Source organism: Ictalurus furcatus, chromosome 5, assembly GCF_023375685.1.
Source record: "Ictalurus furcatus strain D&B chromosome 5, Billie_1.0, whole genome shotgun sequence".
Classification (NCBI taxonomy): domain Eukaryota; kingdom Metazoa; phylum Chordata; class Actinopteri; order Siluriformes; family Ictaluridae; genus Ictalurus; species Ictalurus furcatus.
The window spans coordinates 28,784,278-28,807,158 of NC_071259.1; the positions used below are offsets into that span (position 1 = coordinate 28,784,278).

At 40.2% G+C, this 22,881-nt stretch overlaps 1 protein-coding gene across 1 annotated transcript in view; it reads right to left on the bottom strand.

Moving 5' to 3' along the window:
- The window catches only part of tbc1d22b (TBC1 domain family, member 22B), a 55,402-nt gene that overhangs the window by 16,247 nt on the left and 16,274 nt on the right, over positions 1-22,881 (bottom strand). Inside the window, exons 4-7 of the mRNA XM_053625640.1 lie at positions 21,620-21,690; positions 18,345-18,473; positions 16,036-16,101; positions 11,398-11,512 (exon numbers count right to left, since the gene is read on the bottom strand). Coding sequence (XP_053481615.1) covers positions 11,398-11,512; positions 16,036-16,101; positions 18,345-18,473; positions 21,620-21,690 — 381 coding nt within the window. The remainder of the gene's footprint in view (positions 1-11,397; positions 11,513-16,035; positions 16,102-18,344; positions 18,474-21,619; positions 21,691-22,881) is intronic.

Sequence of the window (22,881 nt, forward strand, 5' to 3'; positions counted from 1 at the left end):
TACTTTCAGAAAAATTATTCATTCAAAGACGAAAAAAAAAAAAAAATCTATATTTAAATCTGTGAAAGCTCACGTTCCACTTTGAGTCTAGCATTAACCTAACAAAACATACTTTTGTTAAACTTTTTGCCTAAACAGTGTTCATATAGGAGAAGGGGTATGGATTCTCTTATTTTAAATTATGCAGCATTTTTATTGTATTTTTTTTTCACCACGTTTAGAGTTGCTTTTGCTTACATAAGACTGAATAAAAGAGGAAGCATGAGACAAAGGGGAGAAATTCGTTGAAATAAGGGCATTTGGAAAATAACAAACAGTGAATTAAGGGTCAGGGGTTCAAGTGGCTGTTTTTTCTTTGCTTCAGATGGACGCTGTAAATGAACGAGGGTTTGTAAACTGTTGATCAGTGCTTTTCACCCTTGAACGTGTATGTGTGAGAGAGAGGTGGGGGGAGAGAAAAAGAGAGAGAGAGCCACAGGTTCAGCAGTGAACAGATGTGAGCAGATGTGAGGCCGTTCCAGATGCCCTCTTTAACCCCAGAGAATTTTGCATTGCAGTGACAGCATCTGGGAACGGCAGGAGAAGCTGAACAGGTGTACGGACAGAACTGAGGGGAAAAAGGCAAACGGTTATAGAGGAAGACATATTGGTCTGTGTGTCACAGGGATATCACAGGGCTTTAGGCTAAGAGTATCATGGCTGTCCTCCCACTCATCTCCAGAACACCCTGCTGAGCTTCACTGGACACACACATACACACACATATAAACACACAATGCAAAGGATATGCTGTTTGAGGATACAAAATGAGGTTTTTAGTACTCATAAAACCCCAAGCATTTTAAAGGAATGGAGTCACTGTGCCATGTTCCACTTATCTTATCCTATCACAAACCACAGTCTGGCACACACTTGAGGTGAATCTGCAATGCAAATGCATCCAGTCAGGAAATACTGCATGTGCATTCACTTGGTGAGTCCAGGCTCACGTTACTTACGCTCACAACTGCACAACATAATCTGCTTTAACGTGAAGTACTGAATAATAAGCAGGAAGGGGGTTTGGGGGTGGGGGTAAATATACACCAATCAGACATAGCATTAAAACCACTGACAGATGAAGTGAATAACATTGATTATCTCGTTACAAAGGCACCTGTTACATACAGGTGGGATACATTACGCAGCAAGTGAACAGTCAGTTCTCCAAATTGATGCGTTGGAAGCAGGAAAAATGGGCAAGTGGAAGCGTAATCCCGTCTCCGCCCTGTGTGTGTGGAGTTTGCTTGTCCTCCTCGTGCATCAGGGTTTCCTCATTGTAACTCCGGTTATCTCGCCCAGTCCAAAGACATTTGTTGTAGACCGGCTGGCATTTGGTAAATGGTCTGCACTTATATAGCGCTTTTATCCAAAGCGCTTTACACTGTGTCTCATTCACCCCTTCACACACACATTCACACACCAATGGTAGCAGAGCTGCCATGCAAGGTGCTAACTTGCCATCGGGAGCAACTTGGGGTTCAGTGTCTTGCCCAAGGACACTTCGGCATGTGGAGTCACGCAGACAACCCGCTCTACCACCTGAGCCACAGCCGCCCACAGCATTTCCATATTATCTGTAGTATGTGAATGTGTGTGCGATTGTGCCTTACTATGGGTTGGCACCCAGTCAAGTTTTGAGATAACAAGATCCTGGACTAGTATCTGTGTAGCCTATTCAGTGATATAGGGTCTGATTATCTTGAGGTTGTACAGAATGAACCTACAGGATCATGCAGTTGTTGAATGTGGTCTGTAAAGGTTAAGCTGTCATCGAATGTCACCCCAAGGTTTCTGGCTGTCCTGGTTGGCTTGAGTGTGGTTGAGCCAAGCTGAACAGTGAGGTTGCAATTGATTGAGGGGCAGGCTGGGATGACGAGAAGCTAAGTTCTTGCCAAGTTGCGCAAGTTTTATAAGGCGTTCCCTCATCCAGTTTAAGATGTCAGACAGGCAGGAGGAGATGCATGTTGAGACAGATGGATCATCAGGCTAGAAGGACAAATAGAGCTGGGTGTCATCAGCATAGCGGTGATGTGAGAAGCCATGAGACTCAATCACAGGCCCCAGAGATGTAGAAAAGAGAAAAGAGCAGTGGACCCAGAACTGATCTCTTGGGAACCCCAGTTGTGAATTGCTGACTTTCAGAAATCCCTCCCCTCCACAATACCTTGAAGGATCTGTCTGAGAGACAGGATTCCACCCAGCGCAGAGCCGTTCCTTTGATGCCTAGGCTGGAGAGACTTGACAGGAGGATCTGATTATTCACAGTGTCAAAGTCAGCGGAAAGGTCGAGTAGGATGAGGACAGATGATCTTGAGGCTGATCTTGCTAGTTGTAAGGCTTCAGTGACAGAAAGCAGAGCAGTCTCTGTGGAGTGACTGCTTTTGAAGCCAGACTATTTGGTGTCCAGGAGGATGTTCTGTGTGAGAAAAGTGGAGAGGTGTTTAAAAACAGCTCTTTCAAGGGTTTTGGACAGAAAAGGGAGGAGTGAGACAGGTCTGTAGTTGTCAACTGCAGCAGGGTTAAGTGTTGTTTTTTTTTTAAGCAGTGGGGTAACCCGGGCCTGCTTAAATGAGGTAGAGAATGTGCCGATGGAGAGGGATGTGTTAAAGATGTGTGTGAGTGCAGGTAGTAGCGTGGGAGAGATGGACTGAAGAAGGTGAGAAGGGATAGGGTCTAGAGGACAGGTTGTCGGACGACTAGAGAGGACAAGTTTTGAGACATCAGTCTGATGAGGGGAGACGGAGGACAGTTGAGAGTTACATGGAGGAGGAGCTTGTCTCAGGGTGTAACCTTGTTGGAAAAGAAGCTACATTAACCCAAAGAAGCAAATTTCAGACCCAAAAGCTAATCTGGAAATCTGATGATTTTGCACCAAATTATACATTTGATCAAGACTCTAAGAACCATGGCATAGAGGGCATTCGTGCAGTTCTGCCACCACTGGGGGCCCAATCTCTTGTCAGACTTGTTCAGAACCTACCTAACCTTGTAACCCAACATTCATTTTAGTGACGCCTAGGGGGTTGGGCTTCCCAGCAGCTTTTGCTGGAGAGATTTAATAAATAGCCTATTAGAAGCTGGTAAATTATACAAGTTAAATCCCAGTGTATATTGCTACATGCTTACGTTATGAAATGGATTTTAAATATGTACTAGGAAGAGACACAGCTGCACTTCCTCTTATGATAATGATTATCCTGGTTGGTGGAAATGACTGATGGGATTTACCCTCCTGTGGTGTGTTCTTATTTGTTCATTAAGGAACTCTTTTCCGTGGTGTGAGCACGCTTGAGTTGTTTTATTTTATAGCGCAACATGAAGAGTTATAATTTCGTTAGCATTTCCTACTCAGCATTTCCTACTCAGAATTTGGTGCTGAATGACTGAGCAGAGTGTTGATATATAATATCACTGTTTGCATGGCTTTATTAGAGTGGGATGCTGCAAGGTTGTTGTCCTCCCCCATAGGATAAATCTTAACTGATCTCAATATTTTATATTACAGAGCTGTTCAATTCTCAATTTTGATAGGTCAGATGCTGTTGATTAATTTTCTATAATTTCAGCTCAGACAGTAGTTGTGCTGCATGGCAAATCAGGTTTGTATTAATTTAATTGTTCTGTTATATATTGTTTCTGATTTTAATAATAGATGGATTAAAATCAAGTTGTTATTTAACAAAGTGAAACGTTTTCACTAAGGAGATGTTTATTTAACATTTATGGAAGGAGTCTCCAGTGTCAGGACGTTTCCCACTACAGGAAAGTCTTCAGGACAGAAGAGCTGGTGCTTTCCAGTTTCTTAGTAACTTGACAAGGTGTTCTTATAAACTTCAATAAAGAGTAGAAAGAGGCTGGTGAGGGAATGACTATTTACAGTAAAGCTCCAATAACGTAAAGGGTGGCAGGCACCACTTTGTTGTGTGGACGTTTCACATGCAACTATAAATTGATAAAAGTACAGCATTACATTCTTTGATTGTTTGCTAAATTGTTGGCAAATTGCTCTGGCATATGGGAAACAAAACATCAGACCGCACCGTCATTGATTATTGTCCTATCCATGTTCCATGACCCAAGTGCAAGTGTTTTTTTTTTTTTCCTCCCTTGTATTTATATTTGAAATTTTCACACTGACTTGCCGCAGGAGTTCTTTATATCAAGCGAACAAATTGGATCAGTGTAAAGTGTTGGCTGCTCATGATGAGGCAGCTTTTCATCTGAAATGCAGGGCAGTGTTTAACTGTGCAGCATCCCACCACTACAAGATCATCTGTTTGTTTTTGTTTATTTTTAAAAAGGCATGATTAGCAGCACTAAAAGACATCTGGAGTTAACGAGGCCGTGAATTTGAGCGTACAATCTTGTGAAATTTTCTTACATAATTTAGTTGCTAGATATCGAATTATTGTCTCATACAGAGTTTTTTGCACATCTAGATGGTTTGGATTTGGATTGCATTTCCGTTTTCCGCCATTCCTCACACACTCTTTCTCTCAAACACACACAGCTTCCCGATCTGTCTCTCAAATTCCAATGCTATGGCTCATCAATACGGACACTTTAAATCAAAACGGCGTTGTGACTCCTGAGCCTGCTGGCTTTTTAAAAACACTTCACTTCCCACTATTGAACTAGCTCAGGAGAACTGATACTGCTTTCTCACACATGCACACACACATACAGAGACACCGACACACACCAATAGACACTGTCCTCTCCGAGGAGGCTCTCAGGGACGGCAGAAGCGAGTCATGCAGTCCTAGAAAGTCACTGAGCCATGCAGCCCCCGAGTTCCTCAGAAGAACAATGATACAAAGAGAGCAGGGTGGGGATTAAGCACGGCGTGATCAGGGGCTCTGATTGGCCGAGTGCTCCGATCACACACACACCTAGAGTGGCCTCACCCGCTTTGGAAACCCTGAAGATCAATGAAGCTCATTCAACCTGAGCGTTTGGCTCAGTCTTACAGCCTCGTGCGCACACACACACACACACAAATCAGGACCATAAAGGCCCCAAACAGAGCAGAGCGATGCATTACGATGGAAAACCTACCTTTCAGTAATGAGTTTTAGGAAGAACTGGGAGAGAAAGAGATTTGAAAAAAAGAAGAAAAGAAGATCTGAGAGAACGAGTGTGTGTGTGCGTGTGTGTGTGTGTGTGTGCGCGCGCGCAAGAGAGAGAAAGAAAGAAAATGACCAGAAATCGATCAGTGCTCCAGGTAATCTCAGGCTACGTCCCGATCTGTATGGACTGGTGACATTGCAGGCTTGGCACACACGGGAAGAGATCAATGCGCTCCTTTTTGTTCTGCTGTAATCCTTAACTATCTAGAAGTAATTAACCTTCACAGCAGAGGAAAGGAAATAAATAGGCAGGGGAGGGAGGAAGTCTGCGGCGCGCCCGGGAATAGCAATGAGACAGACGAGGCTCCGATTATCCCCTTCAGTGGCTGAACAGATCTCAGTCCATAGGCAGGTTACGCAACCAAGACACATGCACTCGAGATCTACTGGAAATGAGGTACAGATACCTGGCCGCAATATCTTAGAGACCATAACTGCATGATGTATTGAATTTCTTTAGCCCTAATAAAGAAATGAATCCTGGGCCAATATCCGGGGCACAGCACCAATTTAATACTTATTCAGTAGCACCAATTTTAGACTTGCTGAAATAACTTCAAATGAACTTCACGACAATATTCGCAGTGGCGACAACTATAAGAATACTTCAAACCAAGTCACATGGAGTAAACATTTTCTATTTGTGTTTACTCCACAGCAAGGAAAAAAAAAAAAAAAAAAAAAAAAATCTCATAAAATATGAAGAAAATCGTGCTATGGCAACGTAAGAACTGTCAGTCACTGCTGAGTATCTGCTGCTCTCCAGCCACTGTGGTTTGAACTGACCTTTTCCCATTTGGTCCCTGCTTATGCTAATTCAACATTTAGATAATGTTAGCTTCCGTTTAATGAAAAACCTGCACTGTTAAAGTGGCCCCATTTTAACCAGCGTGTATGGGAAAAAATGATTTAAATCACACATTTAAAAAAAAATTAAATGACCCCAGGTAAAGAATGTAGTATGTAAACATAAAACCCACCAGTTAGTTCTCCACTCTCATACTGTACAACAGCTACCAAACTGGGAGAGTCAAGGCGATCACGTGCTTCCTCCAAGACACACGAAGCCAGCCAACCGCATCTTTTCGAACTGCTGCTCATGCCTCACCATGGGTCAGTCTAAAGGGCCTTTCACGCTGAGCGCAAATAAACGACGCGATGACGCTCTTGAATCGAAACAATAGATCCCTATGGAGCTGTTCACACCGGGCACGATCATTCGCAGCTCGACAAAGTGGGATTTTTTTTCCGATCGGTGTGTAGATTATTTCCCTCCCGCATCGCTCCGCGATGAAACGGCCCGTCCAATTAGATTTGAGCTTTAGATCACGTGCCAGAGCCGCTGCTGTTGCACAAAAGGGCGAGATTGGTGGCGATATAGCGCAGAAAGCTCTTTTGAAAACCAGTGTAAACACTGAAGGAACGTATTCTGCAAGAGAGAAGAGAATGGATGTTGAGTTCTTGTTATCGTTGGTGTCTGAGAACAGAGAACTTGTTGATAAAAGTCACAGCGCAATCCATTTTCTTTCTTTTTCTGTGCTCCTCAACAGTTTGTGTACCTTGTGGTGCTACGCGCCAACATTTAAGTGATTCTTCTTCAAAGTGGTAAAAGACGGTAGGCCGATCAGCCAAATAGTGGATTGCACCACCTAGTGTGAAGGCATAAAATGCATTCTTGGTCAGTGCCACCTATCGTGCAGGCGCGAATTAGAGGAAGGTGACCAATCGTTTCATGTTTTTTTTATCATGTCGCGCTCAGTGTGAAAGGACCTTAACACACTCAGAGGAAAGCGCTATCTGCCTCCTTCTGCAAGCATGAGCTCAAATCCCCAACCCTATGCTCCCTTCCCCTAGTAAACGCCTGCGCATCGCATATATATTTGCACACTGCATCCTGATAGGCTGTTATATTTTATGACACAGTAAAACTTGCCTGTCAAAAATAAAATCCTAAGTCATATTTTCCACTAAGATTTCCCGCTGAGCTTAAATTAATGAGGCAGAACCTTTTCTGTGACACGCTGAAAGATAGAATCATTATAAGGGCCCGAGCACCGATGGTGTGAGGCTTTATTGGATCTGCTCCGTTTCTTCTTCTTCTTTTATCAAATTAATCGCATTTTAGAGGGCCTAAATATACCCGAAAACTCACGAAACGTCGCACACGCATCAGAACTGGTGAAACATTTGATTGGGGCTCCAGAATTGAACGTGGCAAAATGGCTCAATAGCACCACCTACAAAATTCAACAATGTGCGCCTCGCACTACGTTTCACCTACATGTACAAATTTCGGTACACATGTGTAACATGCCAATACGTACAAAAAAGTCTCTTGAACCCATGCCCTAAACTCAACAGGAAGTCAGCCATTTTGATTTCCTTCTTAAATTTCTGCTCAGATTTTGCCATTTCCAGGCCTCGTACTTTAACGAACTCCTCCTAGAGATTTCATCAGATTGACGTCATATTCGTACAGTCTCATCGAAAGGCCTTGACGATGCTAAATTGCAAAGCTTTTGAGTTTTTGCTACACGGCGTGGGCGTGGCGATCTCACAAAGTTTGATGGTTCGCCATGAAACAGGAAGTTGTTATGACTCCAACAGACAATGTCCATTCTGCTCCAGACGTCAAAAGTTTGATAAACGTCCCGGCCTGAAGACATCTACATTCCAACATTCAGTTATATTCATAGTGCCACCTACTGGCAACAAGAAGTGACATGTTTTACACTGTGATGCACTCCTATCAACATATAAAAATATGCCAGCATGTGGTAAATATGCTAGCAACATGCTAGAATCACTTAGCTAAATGCTAAAGCACGCTATAGGAAATAGGAAGTTGTTATAAATCAAACATGCAATGTTCAATCTGTACCAAAACTTCACATATTTGATATGAATCCGGGCCTGAGGCTATTTACATGCCAATGTTCAGTTATAGTCATAGCGCCACATGTTGGCAACAGGAAAATATGTCAAAAACAACTATATAAACTCAAAATAAAAGAAAAAAATGTAATGGCTTTCCCCTGGCAGAGCAGCCCCAACGTGCACCAGGGTGCGAGGGCCCGTTTATCGCTGCTTGCAGCTTTAAAATAATCCTTATAATTACTTAGGTTCATCAAACCATTCCTGAACAATTTTTGCAGTGAGGCTGGGTGTATTATCCCGCTGAAACAGGCCACTACCATTAGGGAATGAAGGGGTGTACCTGGACCGCACCAATGTTTAGGTAGGTTTTACGTGTCCCAACAGAATGTTGCCCAGAGCATCACATTTTGGTAAGTACTAACCACTGCATACCGGGAATACCCAACAGGACCTGCTGTTTTGGGAGATGCTCTGACCCAGGCGTCTAGCCATCACAGTTTGACCCTTGTCAAAGTCGTTCAGATCCTTACATTTACCCATTTTTTCTCATTCTATCACATCAACTTCAAGAACTGACTGTTCATTTGCTGCCTAATATATCCCACCCCTTGACAGGTGCCAGTGTAACGAGATAATCAATGTTATTCACTTCACCTGTCAGTGGTTTTTATGCGATGGTTGATCGGTGTATATTAACCATTTGGATGGAAGCACAACTTGTATGCAAATACAGTATGGTGAAAATCATATGGTAGTCTAGGTAACTCGCAAAAGCACACGTCTATTGGACAGCATTTTTACTCTGAGTTCTGGCCACAGCACAGCACAGGTTAGTGCTTTCACAAGTCCAAGACAGTTAATTTAATTCACAAAGTGCTTGATAATTAGATAATTAGCTGGGGGAACTCTTCTGCATCTCTGAAGGACTGGGCGTGAAGTCGTGAAGTACTATTGTACATCCTGAGCACTTGAGCATCACAAAGTGTGATGCGTATAGCAATGCACCCAGAAACCAATCACAAACAAGAACCGGTTTTAAATGTGTAAAACCAGGAGCAATACATACATACATACACACAGTGCCCTCCACTAATATTGGCACCCTTGATAAATATGAGCAAAGAAGGCTGTGAAAAATGTTCTGTATTGTTGAACCTTTTGATGTTTTGTTCAAAAACTTCACAAAAATACTCTGCTCTCATGGATATCAGAATCAACACAAAAAATGGTTTACTGGCCATCCTAGTCCCCTGACTTGAAACCCATAGAAAACCTGTGGGGTGAACTATAGAGGGAGAGTCCACTAGCGTGGACCTCGAAATTTCAAGGATCTGGAGAGATTCTGTATAGAGGGAGGAACGGTCTCAGATCCCTTGACATGTATTTTCCAACCTCATCAGGCATTATAGGAGAAGACTCAGAGCTGTTATTTTGGAAAAGGAAGGTAGCACAAAGTACTGACTAAAAGGGTGCCAATAATTGCTCACACCTATAATTAACAAAGTTTTTTTTTTAATAAACCTGTGTTGTGTTTGCAATTGTTTGATATCCATGATAGAGTATTTTTGTGATTTTTTTTACTTATTTATTGAGTCGTATTCAGATATAAACTTCTAAGTCTTCAGACATGGGAAATTCTTTAGGATAGAGGGCTGTGCGGTTTGTCAGTAACATGACAAGCTGCATTTTTCATCGTATTAACTTCAACAGAAAGTAAAAGGCGAGGCTGACGAGAGAAAAACTGTCCATAGCAGTTATAAGTGATAACAGAAGCTGACTTGTTTTGTTGATGTTCAACACATTAAAAGTAACTGAAAATGGATAAAAGTATGATGCTGTTCTTTAAATCAATAAATAACTGTAACCACTGTTACAAGGCGAATAACACTTTAGAAAAATAATCAACTTTGCGGTGGTAACGGTCATTAACTTAAAATGGTAAATGGTGCACTTATATAGCGCTTTTATCCAAAGCGCTTTACACTGTGTCTCATTCACCCATTCACACAGACACCAATGGTAGCAGAGCTGCCATGAAAGGCGCTAACTTGCCATCGGGAGCAACTTGGGGTTCAGTGTCTTGCCCAAGGACACTTCGGCATGTGGAGTCACGTGGGCCGGGAATCGAACCGCCAACCCTACGATTAGTGGACAATCTGCTCTACCACCTGAGCCACAGCCGAATCAGACCGTTTCACACCACCCCATGTTGAGTATTTTTCTTAAATCAACATACCCTGTTGTTTTTAACATTCCTTACAAGGCTAATGCATGACACAAAGTTTTCTGACAAAGTATCGCTACAAATTGGTTAGTGTATAAAGGATAATCTCTTAGCTAAACGGTTTTCTTTTTGGAAAAAGGTTAGGGTTAGGATGATCACGTGCAATGCAAAAATGTCGGTTTGTAGGAAAAACAACAAAACAGAACCTCACTCACCCAAACTTAATTTAACTGCGGTCTAGACATAAGACAGATGTCTTAGGAGACAGGTAAAAATGTCATCCCGAGACACTAATCCCATCAGATAGGGCTAAAGATATAATTAATAGTGTGGTGTACAATACAGTGCTGCTAAAAGAGCAAATTTGGACTGTGATGATAATAAATACTGCTTTGTTTTTGCTCCCCCCTCCCCCACCTTTGTAACGGTAAAGTTACAACCAGATAAATCGTCCCAATAACAATAGCAGTATTGACAAAACCTATCGAGGGAACCTAATTACTGAGAGGTTTTGTAGTGCAGGGAAGGAAAGAAAATCTGTATATCTGTAGGGACAGTGAAGGGAATTTACTAATTTTAAAAAATTGCTAATTGTCTTTTCTTTATTATTTTTATTATTTTATTATTTTTATTATTGGCCAAAAATGTCTGATTTGGAACACTAACAAAAATAGGTGTGGCACATATGATGGTATTTTTTTATTATTATCATGATAATTTAGTTTACAGTCCTTGCTTTTAATCACATCACACAATCATTTCTTAAACACTGAGCAACTAGATACTATATATATATATATATATAAAGAAATTAAAAAAAACAAAACATGTAGTGTAATCTTAGAAAAAATGTGAAGGATGGAGCAATGGTGTCACCCTGGGATGTTAAACTGCATAGCAACAGGTAGCTGATTGGATGTCAGCGATTTATGCCATTATCATGGTTATCTATTTATATAACAGCTGTCTGATAATCCCTCCTGTACTGAAATATATTGGTAAACACTGAAATGAAAAATGATTGAAGTCACTGTTGTACCGTCTTTTTTGCTGGTGTGTTTTGTCTGCTTTATAACTTGTTTTGCTCCACACACGCACACACCCCTTTCAGAGTACTAGACTTACCCACAAACTCAGACAGGAAGACGACGAAGAAAGGTGTGACGAGGTCATTGATGCCCTGCACATAGCCGCTGGCTGGATGTCGGATCGCCCAGATAAACAGAATCCTCTCAAAGACCTACCACACAGAAAAAAATATCTATTTTTATATACTTATATTTCTAAGTGCAAAAGGTTAACATCCCCAAAGGTTTCTGGAAGAAAACTGGTTTTAGAATTATTTTAGAATTTGTCTACGAAAACAAACAAACAAAAAAAAATGCAATTAAAATGAAAACAAAAGACAATCTAAAACATAAGGTGAAATTCAGAAATTGTTTGAAGTGAAGTTTTGCCATTACCATTTCTATCTTCAGAGCTATGAAACCTTTTGATTTTTTTTTTCACTACTAATATTTTAACCAATTTGTTAACACGTATTTTTGTTTCTATAATCCTCTTCATTTTGTATGCAAACTATGCAACACTGTATGTATTGTATATCCTTATCCCAGTGCATAATATTCACCAGTAGAAAGTGTATAAAGAATGTATACTTGGTGTAAGTGATTCAGAATGCAGTTTCACTTAGGATACATGTGATAAGTGAATGAAAAGCAGTTCTAACCAATTCCTAAAGAAAGAAATTGCAAAACTGGTAGCGGATGTATCATGAATATATATGACATATATGCATTATATTCAATTCATATATATGAAACCCAGTGAGAGTATTTATAAAAAGTGAATGCTGTTTTTTTTTTTTTAATACCACGTTCGTCAGTTTCAACAGAACGTGTTTCTGACTGGATTTAAGTCACTATGGTTTGAAATGTCACGACACAGCCATAGCACCCCCTGTTGTTACCTATTCAGCACTGCACAACAGTAAACCCAATCATGATAACCTGCACTCTAAATAAACCGACTAAACCCGTTACGTCCTTTCAGAACTTCAGAAATATAGGATTATACTGAATATCTCCAGATTTAGCACAACATTAGACATATCCAGACTAAAAGCACTGCTATACATCCATAGGGTGTGACCTACAACAGCCAGCAAGGATGGTGCATAAACATCTAAATACAAAACAACGGAGTGAACTATGCAACATGAAGCAGGACAAATGTTCGGTTTCATTTCCACAAACTGACAACATATGACATGTATAAATTCAGTCCCTATTTACCATACATATCATTATTTATCGTGCAGCCATTTTGTAGCGTCCTACTTCTCACTGAATGATATTGTATGGATAGCAATATTGTATGAGCAAGATATACTTATACTATAAGAGTGAGATATCTCGGCACAGCTGTGATTCGGCCACAGGCGCAAGCCCAAGGGGCTTGAATGCGAGAGGAATATCGCTTTTGTGCAACACTTCTATAAACACGGAATTAATATTAAGTAAGTGGCATTTTGGATACAATATGGCAAAATGTTTGTTTTATTTTTTGCTCCACTAGTGGGGTAATGTGTGAGTATGTGAAGGAGTGTGAACGAGTGAGTGAATGAATGAATGTGTGAGCAAGTGAGTGAATGAGTGAGTGAGTAAATGTGTGAGTACGTGAACAAGAGAGTGAGTGAGTGAGAAAATGTGTGAGTATGTGAACAAGAGTGAATGAGTGAGTAAATGTGTATGTGAACAAGAGAGTGAATGTGTGAGTGAGTATGTGAACAAGAGATTGATTGAGTGAGTGAGTAAATGTGTATGTGAACAAGAGAGTGAATGAGTGAGTGAGTGAGTGAGTGAGTATGTGAACAAGAGGGTGAATGAGTGAGAGAGTGAGTGAGTGAGTGAGTAAATGTGTGAGTATGTGAACAAGAGATTGAGTGAGTGAGAGAGTAAATGTGTGAGTACGTGAACAAGCGAGTGAATGAGTGAGTGAGTCAGTGGGTATGTGAACAAGACAGTGAACGAGTAAGGGAATGAGTGAGTGAGTAAACATGTAAATATGTGAACAAGACAGTGAATGAGTAAGGGAATGAGTGAGTGAGTAAACGTGTAAGTATGTGAACGAGAGTGAACAAGTTAGTGAATGAACGAGTGAGTGAGTGAACAAGTGAGCTAGTGAATGAGTAAATGTAAGTATGCGAATGAGAATGTGAATGAGTGATTGAGTGACCGAGTTGAACAAGTAAGTGAATGAGTGAGGAGACGTGAGAATGTGCACAAGAGAGTGAATGAATGCGTGAATGAGTGAGTGAGTGAGTTAGTGAACGAGTTGAACAAGTAAGTGAATGAGTGAGGAAACGTGTGAGTATGTGAACAAGATAGTGAGTGAGTGAGTGAACAAGTGAATAACTCTGTCTTTTTTAAGTACTGAAGCACAGAATTGTGGGAAATCCATTCCTGACCTCCAACGAAATGCACCTTAATTTGAGCACCTATCTAGGAAGACGATATTATCAGTGACGAGCTGAAAGGAAGTTCTCTTTCAACCAAAAATTCATAAATAATAAGAAAAAGTTCTCCGGCAATTATGTAAAGATCCTGAATCAGCATATAGTGTCCAAATCTGCTCGTCTCTACTCAGCTCTTTCTTCAGCACAAACTGTACAACTCAAGTCTATTGTGAAATAAACAGAAGACAATTCGGATCTTAGTTTCCAAGACTGAATGTTGTCAGTTGAGATGCTCATAAAAAGTTTGTGTCGCTAACAAGAAATAATATTTAGCATGATAGCGTTTCAACAATTTCAAGCCAATGTTCTACAGATTTCACAAATTTTCACGTCACCCATTAAACAACCCATTTGGGATTCTTTTTTTTTTTCTTCTTGATACACTTTTTTTGCATTTTTGTTGACTGTGCACAATTTTACGTTAAATATTCCAGCTTTAAAACGTCAAACTTAAAGTCTTTCCTCAAAGTGTTGTTTAGGCAGCTACTGGAAATTCCACATTTTGGTTTACGAATAAGGAATCCAGACTGCCTCTATTGAAGATAACATTGTACAGCAATGAAATGCCATATGATGACCTTCATACAGGATAACACTAGAAGATAAATCCAGTAATGGGATTTGTGATGTGTTATTTGAGCAGTGCTAGGTCAGCATAAGGTTCTACACTGGGATAAGAAGCCAAGTGTTGGCTTATAAACAAATACTCCAGATGATTTTCAGCCTATTATCCCTCTGCTGGCTTCACACACACAAAAATATAATAATAATATAAAAGAAGCCTAAGAACTGTTGCTGTAGTGCCAGTGAAAACTGATAAAGAAATGTATATTTCTTTAACACAGTCTTCAATTAGAGCAATTTGTAAATGACGCTCTAAATTAGACAAATTTGGCCTCTCGAAGATCAGGGAAGAATTTGTGCTTATGTATTACTGATGTAGTTGTGAATTAACCAGGACTATGTTTTACTGTATTGCTGATAGGGATGTCAGGAAAATATCACCACATGACATCGTATGCAGTACGACAGCAGTAATCTAATTACTGAGCTTACTCTGAGTAAGATAATATTGTGATTAAGGTGTTTACATGAGTCGCTTTTAAAATACTCCTTTCATGTTCCTGTTTTACATGTTATAGAACATAGATCGATTAACGGCACACGTCATTATGTCACCGCGCCACGCCGACCGACATTCCCAACAGAATTTCACATATCGACATACAGTCTGTCTTCGTTATGGTACCGTATACAGTTTTGTGTGTTTCATTTTTAATTTTAAGAAAGCTTCAAGTGCAGTTAATTATTTGTCATGCTATACGTGCATATAGACGACTGCTCGAAGCCGTGGGCTGCGTCCCAAACCGCGTACTTACCTACTATATATCAGCCGAAATACATGTATTTCTCCTACTATATAGGAGATAAGTACGCGGTTTGGGACGCAGCCGTGCTCTCTTGTTTGCCGTCAAACGGTTGAGCACTGCCGTGTGTGATCGTGTCCTGTCGCAAAATGCGGTGAAAACTGCCACACGACATTAATAGTGTGATTAAGGTGTGTACATGTCTGTAATACATGTCGATAATGTGAGTAAAACAGGAATACTCCACACGTCTTAATTCCATTTGCGTTTACTTTGAGTATGACTTTAGCCGGAATAAGGTCATCAATAATCGCTGTTTACATGCTAGTTTCTTAATCAGAGTATCGTCTTAATCGGGTTAATATTGGATTATTATTGTCCATGTAGACGTACTGACTGTGAAAGACTGCGCAATATTTCAATTCAAGTACTTTTACGCAAAAAAACAGCACAAAAAACTCAGCAAACGGCATCACAAATTTTGAAAAAAAACATGAACAAAATCGAATATTTTTGGCTGAAACAATCACAAAAAAAAAAAAACCTGTACGGACGGACTGTTACAATTAATGAATGGCACGTCATACTTTTAATCAATTTATAGTTGCATTTATAAGAAGTGAAAGAAGCTAGCTCCTGATCACTTATAATAAAGCAGGTAAAAACAATTATTCCCTTATTCTCCTCCTTTTTTCCTCTTAAAGTTAAACAGAGAAAATGTAGATTGTCATGTTAGAGGAACTGGAGAGCTTAACTTCTGCATGTTTGTGTAAATAAAAGAGGAACTAAATCTAAGTGTTGTTTTGTCTGTACAGACAGTGTTTACAGAAAAGAAGGGATGACTGTAAGGACAAATGGAGAAAAGAGGACAGGACTCACCTCCTGTACCAGCGGCTGCTGGAATAATGGAATCAGCGGATTCGTCCTAGGGATATCAATGTGAATCTGGAGAAAAAACACACACACACACACCCACGCACACACACAATTCAGTGTGTCTAAAAACATGGGCATTCATGGCAAAACTCAGGGTGAATCAATAAAAGCCAGAATGAGCTAAATAGAGTTTCATGCCTTAGCTCTTACAGTAAGCTCGGGAAATCAATCAAGCTCGACAACGCAGTATCGATCGGACTTCATAACGAGCCGAGCCCACTCAGAGAGATCCATAGGCCATGAAAACAAACATAACTCCAAAATGGATTAGAAATAAACCACTCGCTTGTATCCCATTTCCTCAAACACGCACATCCGACCCTCCCCGTCTCTTAACCGTTTTTCCAGTTTTCTGTTTTCTAACTGTTATTGTCGTTCTGTTGCCTTATATCGTCTTCTAGCGTTACTGAAAAGATTACAAATGCAGTAATCTGCAGCTGAGAAATTGGATCAAACATGTAAGCACAAAGAAGACATTAGCCGTTGTTTTTGTATATAATGAGACATTTTGGCGAATTGCACCAAGCAGGCCTGGAAATGAAATGGCTGCATATGGTCAGGTCAGAGAGAGGCCAGCGGAGTGCACCGCATCTGTATTCGTGTCGATGGCAGCGTTCCCGCCGTTGAGCCGATGTCAACACTAAAAGGTCATTTAGAGTCTTGCAGACGGCCAGGGGCCATTCAGACCACTCAGTACAACCTCATAAACAGCCCTAAAGGTCTGCTTCCCATTTGTGCGGCGCTGAGGGAAATGAAGTGCTCCGGGCTGAGGGCAGCTCCATCCCGCAGAACGATGGAACAGAAAGAAAAGAATCAAGTACATGGCTGCCAAGTCTCAGTTCTGCACCATTAACCCGACTTTTATAACCTATAAGCTTATCGATTTCGGCCGCCCCCATTAATAACGCATGCTATATAAGCTCCGGTTATTAAGTGAGACTTTGTACAGGGAGCCACACACAGCGAGTAGTGCGCTCATTTTCCACGACCTTGTTCGCCTGTTATTTGAAGTTCTGGCCATTCACACCCGCTGAGGTAAATATGAAGCTATCTTAAGGTCATGCGGGGAGAAAATGTCTTGCCTGCTATTCAGTGTCCATTAGGATGTAACCGAATACGAATACATTATTCGGAATGAACAGATAATGTGTTCTAAACAGATACAAATACTACTTGCTTTTTTTTTTTTTCTCCCTTTCAGAAAGCTTGCCAAAAAAAAGGTTCACGTGGTAACAAAAAAAAAAAAAAAAGTCATTTCTGTAAAGTTGCTTTTGTGACAATGTCCACTGTTAAAAGTGCTATATAAATAAAACTGAATTGAATTGAACCCAGGCGTGAGACATGAGCTAGTGGTCAGATACGAATCCTTTGTAACTGTCTGGTCAGGTGACTAACTTGTTTATACTTTGGGAAAGAGAACCAACCAAGTTTGTTAGAAGCAGGTACAAACAAAAATAATAACTACATTAGTGGTATTAAATAAACAGTCTAGAAAAAAAAAAACTGTTATAGGCCACGCCCACTTTAGTTTTAATCTAAATACAGATACTAGTACAAATATCTGAAATACTAAAAAGATTGTGCTAATGCCAAGCCAAAAAATTATACTCCACTGCTCTGTATACCCATAGGTTTTGGTTCTCTGGTAGTCTTGGGATTTGAAATAATAACTTAGCTCTTGAGCAGGCTCTTAACAGTCTGTATAAAAAAAAAATCTGTATAAAATATTATACAAAATGTCAATTTAAACCAATAAGAACATGATTTACAACAACAACAACAAAAAGGGACAATAATCGAAAATTGTGACTGGTTTGAAAAACAAAATGGCCGTCAAGGCGTTTTTTTTTGGTTTGTTTGTTTGTTTTTAAAATGCATAATACATGTTATGCATTTGGAAGTTATGTTGTCTCATTCAGAGTGTATTCCTGCCTTGTCCCCAGTGTTTACAGGACAAACTCAGGATCCACCATGATAAATAAACCAGAATAAAGCGGTCTACTAGCTAGCTACACTCATGTTTTTCCCAAAGGCTAGTGCTTTCTTGAATCGGTCGACCTCTAATTAAAACACGTTCATCTAGAAGCTTTTGCGTGAGTAGGTTTCTCTTTAATTAAGCTAATATGTTTATGGTGGATTATGAACGTACAAAATCTGTGAGAGCTACCTTAAGTGTCCCAAGACAAATGCAGTATTAAAAATGTTATGTGGAAAGTGAGCTCTAAATAGTCAGGGAGTATGCTGGATGTTACCTGTCGGTAGGTGTCTCTGTGGTGCTCGTCTGTTCTGGAGTGGTAATACTGCTCGATGAAGCCAAAATACTCCTCTCGCTTCCTTTGGAGAACCAGCTCCCTACGTTCCATATTAGCCGGCAGGTAGCCCTGAAAGAGAGAGAGAGAGAGAGAGAGAGAGAGCGAGACAGAAGGAGAGCATAAGACGGGTATGAGAGGAGAAGACGCACGATGTCTTCTGGCGTTGCCATCATTCTTGTCCCCAGCACTTTTCAAAACAGTTATGCCCATTTTGTATATCATTAGGATTATCCTAAGGTGAAACATTTCTATCCAGATGGGAGTGGTGTCTTCCAAGATGACCCCGCCCCCAAACACAGGACACAAGGGCTCATCGAATGTTTTGATCATATGCTTTTGGAGTATCGTGTTAGACAGCGCTCTCCTCCACCACTGTCATTTTTAAAGGGAATAAGAGAAGCTGAATTTTGTACAATGATGCCGGTTTAATCCAGGTTTACAGAAAAAAAAAATAACTGAATGCATACAGACGGATGTCACCCTAAAGGAAAAACTAACAAGTGTTTTAGTAAGGTGTTGGACCACCAAGAGCCATGAGAACAGCTTCAAGGTGCCTTGGCAAGTCTGTGGAAATGTTTTGATGGTGGTGGTGGTAGACAGCGCTTACTAACATCACTCTGAAATCTCCCATACGTGTTTAGTTGAGATGTACTGAGTGTGGAGGCCCTAACAGGTAAAGGCTTTACATAATTTTCATCCTCATCAAACCATTCAGTGAGCCTTCATGCACTGTGGATGGGGGCGGAGTTATCCTGGAAGAGACCACGCCCATCAGGATAGAAGTGTTTCATCACAGAATAAAGGTGATCAATCAGAAGAACTTGCTATTGATTTGCAGAGATGGTTCTCTATAAGCAGACCAGTGGATGCGAAAGCGTGCCAGAAAAATAAGTAAATGCCCCCCACAGCATAACCAAGCCACCATTTTATCCTTTAATTTGTCCCACAGCTGTATTTTCTACATCCACACACCAATGCTATGATCTTGTGCCGTATTTTCCCAATTGTTTTCTGCTCACAAAAAAACGGGCCCACCTTTCTCATTCTTCATCTCCTACACACTTATTTTCTCGCAGGAACTAACAAAACCACAGTGTTACCTCATGCTGGATGGTCAAATAATAACTATGATTCAGAATCACTTAGCGAGCACTCAATCAGCGCTTGTCTGAAGCTTCGAGTGTGTGTGTGTGTGTGTGTGTGTGTGTGTGTGTGTGTGTGAGAGAGAGAGAGATGATTGCTCGCGTTCACAACTCATTTGCATCCTTGTTCATTCTGTCAACAGCTATTAAATGCCAATGTAAACGCAAATAGAATGCAAATGATTGGGGTGAGTGCTTTGTGTAAACACAAGTCCTCCTGTGCATGTACAGCACAGAGAAAAAAAGAAGAAAAAAAAAACCTGCCATGAAAATGTTGTGTGTAGTTAAAATCCTCACTCGCTGTGTATACGCTTCTGTCTCTAATCTGTTTGCAAATGCTCTGTGAAGCACAGCGGGTTTTAAGGGCGTTTAATCCATTCTGTGGAACTCTGTGTTATGGACCGCGTGAGCAAACTACAGATGTGTTAAGTCCAACCTGTAGATCAGCCTTCCCACACAATCATCCGAGCTGTGTGTGCTTTCATGAAGCCAGTTTGTTCATGGGGTGTAATAGGTTAGTATGCCATCCATTTACCCAACAACGGGTCTCACTTATCAAGCTGGATACGAACGGATTTATCCATCAATCGTCCGTAGGAGCATTTACACAAGAAACGTTGTATTCATGAAAATCCTGTCATTTCGAAACACGTTCGTATCCTACTCGCGTTCGAAGACTAACTAATGTAAACCTCGACTTGATTGACTTCAAGTCCAGGAATTACTGCACTTTAATATATGGAATATACTGTCAAGTTTAAATTGCTTATTAATTTACTTTTACAGCATTCAGCAGATGCCCTTAACTCGAGACTTACCGAAGTGCTTTGGAGTCTTTATCAAAAACACATCCTCAGGCTACTTCACTAGGTCAGGGCCTTAGAATACCATTGAGAACATTTAGTGAAAACCAGTCATATTATATAATTGGCATTAATTAACAACATAAACCAAATAAATGAAGACGAATAAAACTATTAATTCAATTAGGACCATAGAAATAATGCCATAGAAACAGAGGGCGGGCCGGTCTCTCTACGCATAGCCGTAATCTGTAAACAAATGCCCCAGCTGATGGAGTATTAAAGTCACGCTTATGAGGGAAAGGATTTGTAAAGACCGGTGTGATTTTTATCGGAGGATAAATGCTGGCTTATAAACCGCTTCCGCTGCTATTTTAAAATAGCAGTATCTATGTGTGACGTGCTTGGTGATCTATGATCACCTGGGTCCAGTGTAGATATTTTCTTCATTGTTGATTGTAGATCTCCTTTGTTTTTTGTCTTTGTTTAATTGACCTTTTCAGTCGTTTGTCTTTTTTAACTTTGACCTTTTCAGGTACACCGTTACACTGCTCACTGTTTTGTTTTTTTTTTGTTTTTTTATTGGCATAGAAGTGAGTCAAAATAACTTCCACTGTTCTTTCGCTGTCATTTTGTGTTTCCAGCCCTCTGTGCACTTGACCTTCTATGGAGTTTTGTGGGCGTCGCTAAATGCAAACGAGCTGTGTCGGGGAACGTTTCGGACATTCCTTGTACTTTTGAAAAACTTTAGTAAATCTGGCTGGGATTTTTAGTTTGGTTTGGCTTATAATCATTTACACGAAACTTTACAAAACAATTGAGAAATGAATGTGCTTAGGAGAAGTGTGTTACTGTTACCCCCCTGCAGTTGATCATTTCCCTATAACAGCATGTCCTTAGTGAAGTGTTTAATTCCTCTTCTACCACAGAAATTTACTAATGATTACATTAGATGAATTAATTAAAAAATGACATCATTTGAACCATTTATAGTGACATCAACAATTCCATATCAATGATTATGCATTCATCGTCGTTAAATATTGATTATTTAATATGTACACAAGTATACGAGTCCCTGTGAATCTGCTGTTACTATAGAAATGATAACGTATTAAAACGAGCGCATTAATATAAACCTGTGTAGCCAGAACTACTGTCAGAGCTGCTGTTATAGAAAATTAAAATCAACATCAAATACAACTTTAAGTTATGATAGAAATCTAACCAAGCCTAAGCAAACCTTCAAAAAGTGATATAGTATACTCACTGATAGAAGTCTCCAAGTGATGGGGCGCATTTCTCTCGGGATCCCTGACCAGCTGTGCTTCCGTAAGTCCTCTGTCCAGACACACAACGTTAAATCAATAAAGCATATGCGTTATAAACTACAGGCAGATCTTTCTGGTCAGCAAGAGTATGCAAGAGATCAATATTTAGCATATAGCATCGCCCATTCGATCGGGCGTAATTAAAATATTTGCGCCATGATCCAAACAAAACGAGCCACTCGGGCGTTTTCCCCGAGATTACAACCTTGGTAATGTACATCATCCCTCTTTTTATTTCATTGTCAATAAACAATTACTTTTACGCAGTCACACCTTGCATTGCCTAGCCTGATATATAGTGATATCTCATAACCTCGCATGGATTTTAAAAAAATAATTATCCTCCTGTCGACTATTAAGAAAGCAATCAAAAATTCATCTGTGCGGGTTAAAAGAGCTGCTAAAGGCGAGGCTGGAGAAAGAAAGCAGGATGGATAAATGGGCTTATATCCACTTATTTACAGATGGCTTGCTCTGACTGTGGAGGAGTGCTGAAGGCAACATATTGCGAACAGGAAGTGTGATGCGGTACCTGGTGAAGCTGTTGTTATCGTTATTGTCAAGACTGACATCTTGAACATTGTGTTAGAAATGAAACAATGAGCATGTGATTGTGTGAGCATCTCTAAACAGCCAAATGGACTTGGAGCTGGTTATGGGGGGGAAAAAAACAAAAAAAAAAACAAACACACCGCATGGAAGAAGCTCCAAAAAGTGTACTTTCTTTTCTTTTCTTTTTCTAGCCCTGTTGCATGTGCTGCGATTTATATAGCGAAGCATCATACGATATATTTCTTCATTAGCCGTAATGTTGTTGCCTGCTTTTAGAAAAACACAAAAAGTATTACAGCTTTACCTGTTACATAACACGGACACTGGAGACTCCATCCATGAAGCCTAAATAAACATGTCCTTACAGAAACGTTCACCAGATCAACAACTACAGGCATATTCTAAATCGTTTATGTGGAGCGTCCGCCATAAAAGTATCTATGCGAGTTGTTACAATAGAAATGATGGCATATTAGGATTAGTGCATTACTATCAACCTGCGCTTTGAATTACAGGTGTAACTACTGTCTGAGCTGCTGTTATAGAAATTTAATCAAAACTCTCTGAAATTTCATGCTTACATATTTCAATGTAAGTGACATGATTGATACCACTTTATGTTTTCCCAATACCAATACAGAGATCAATT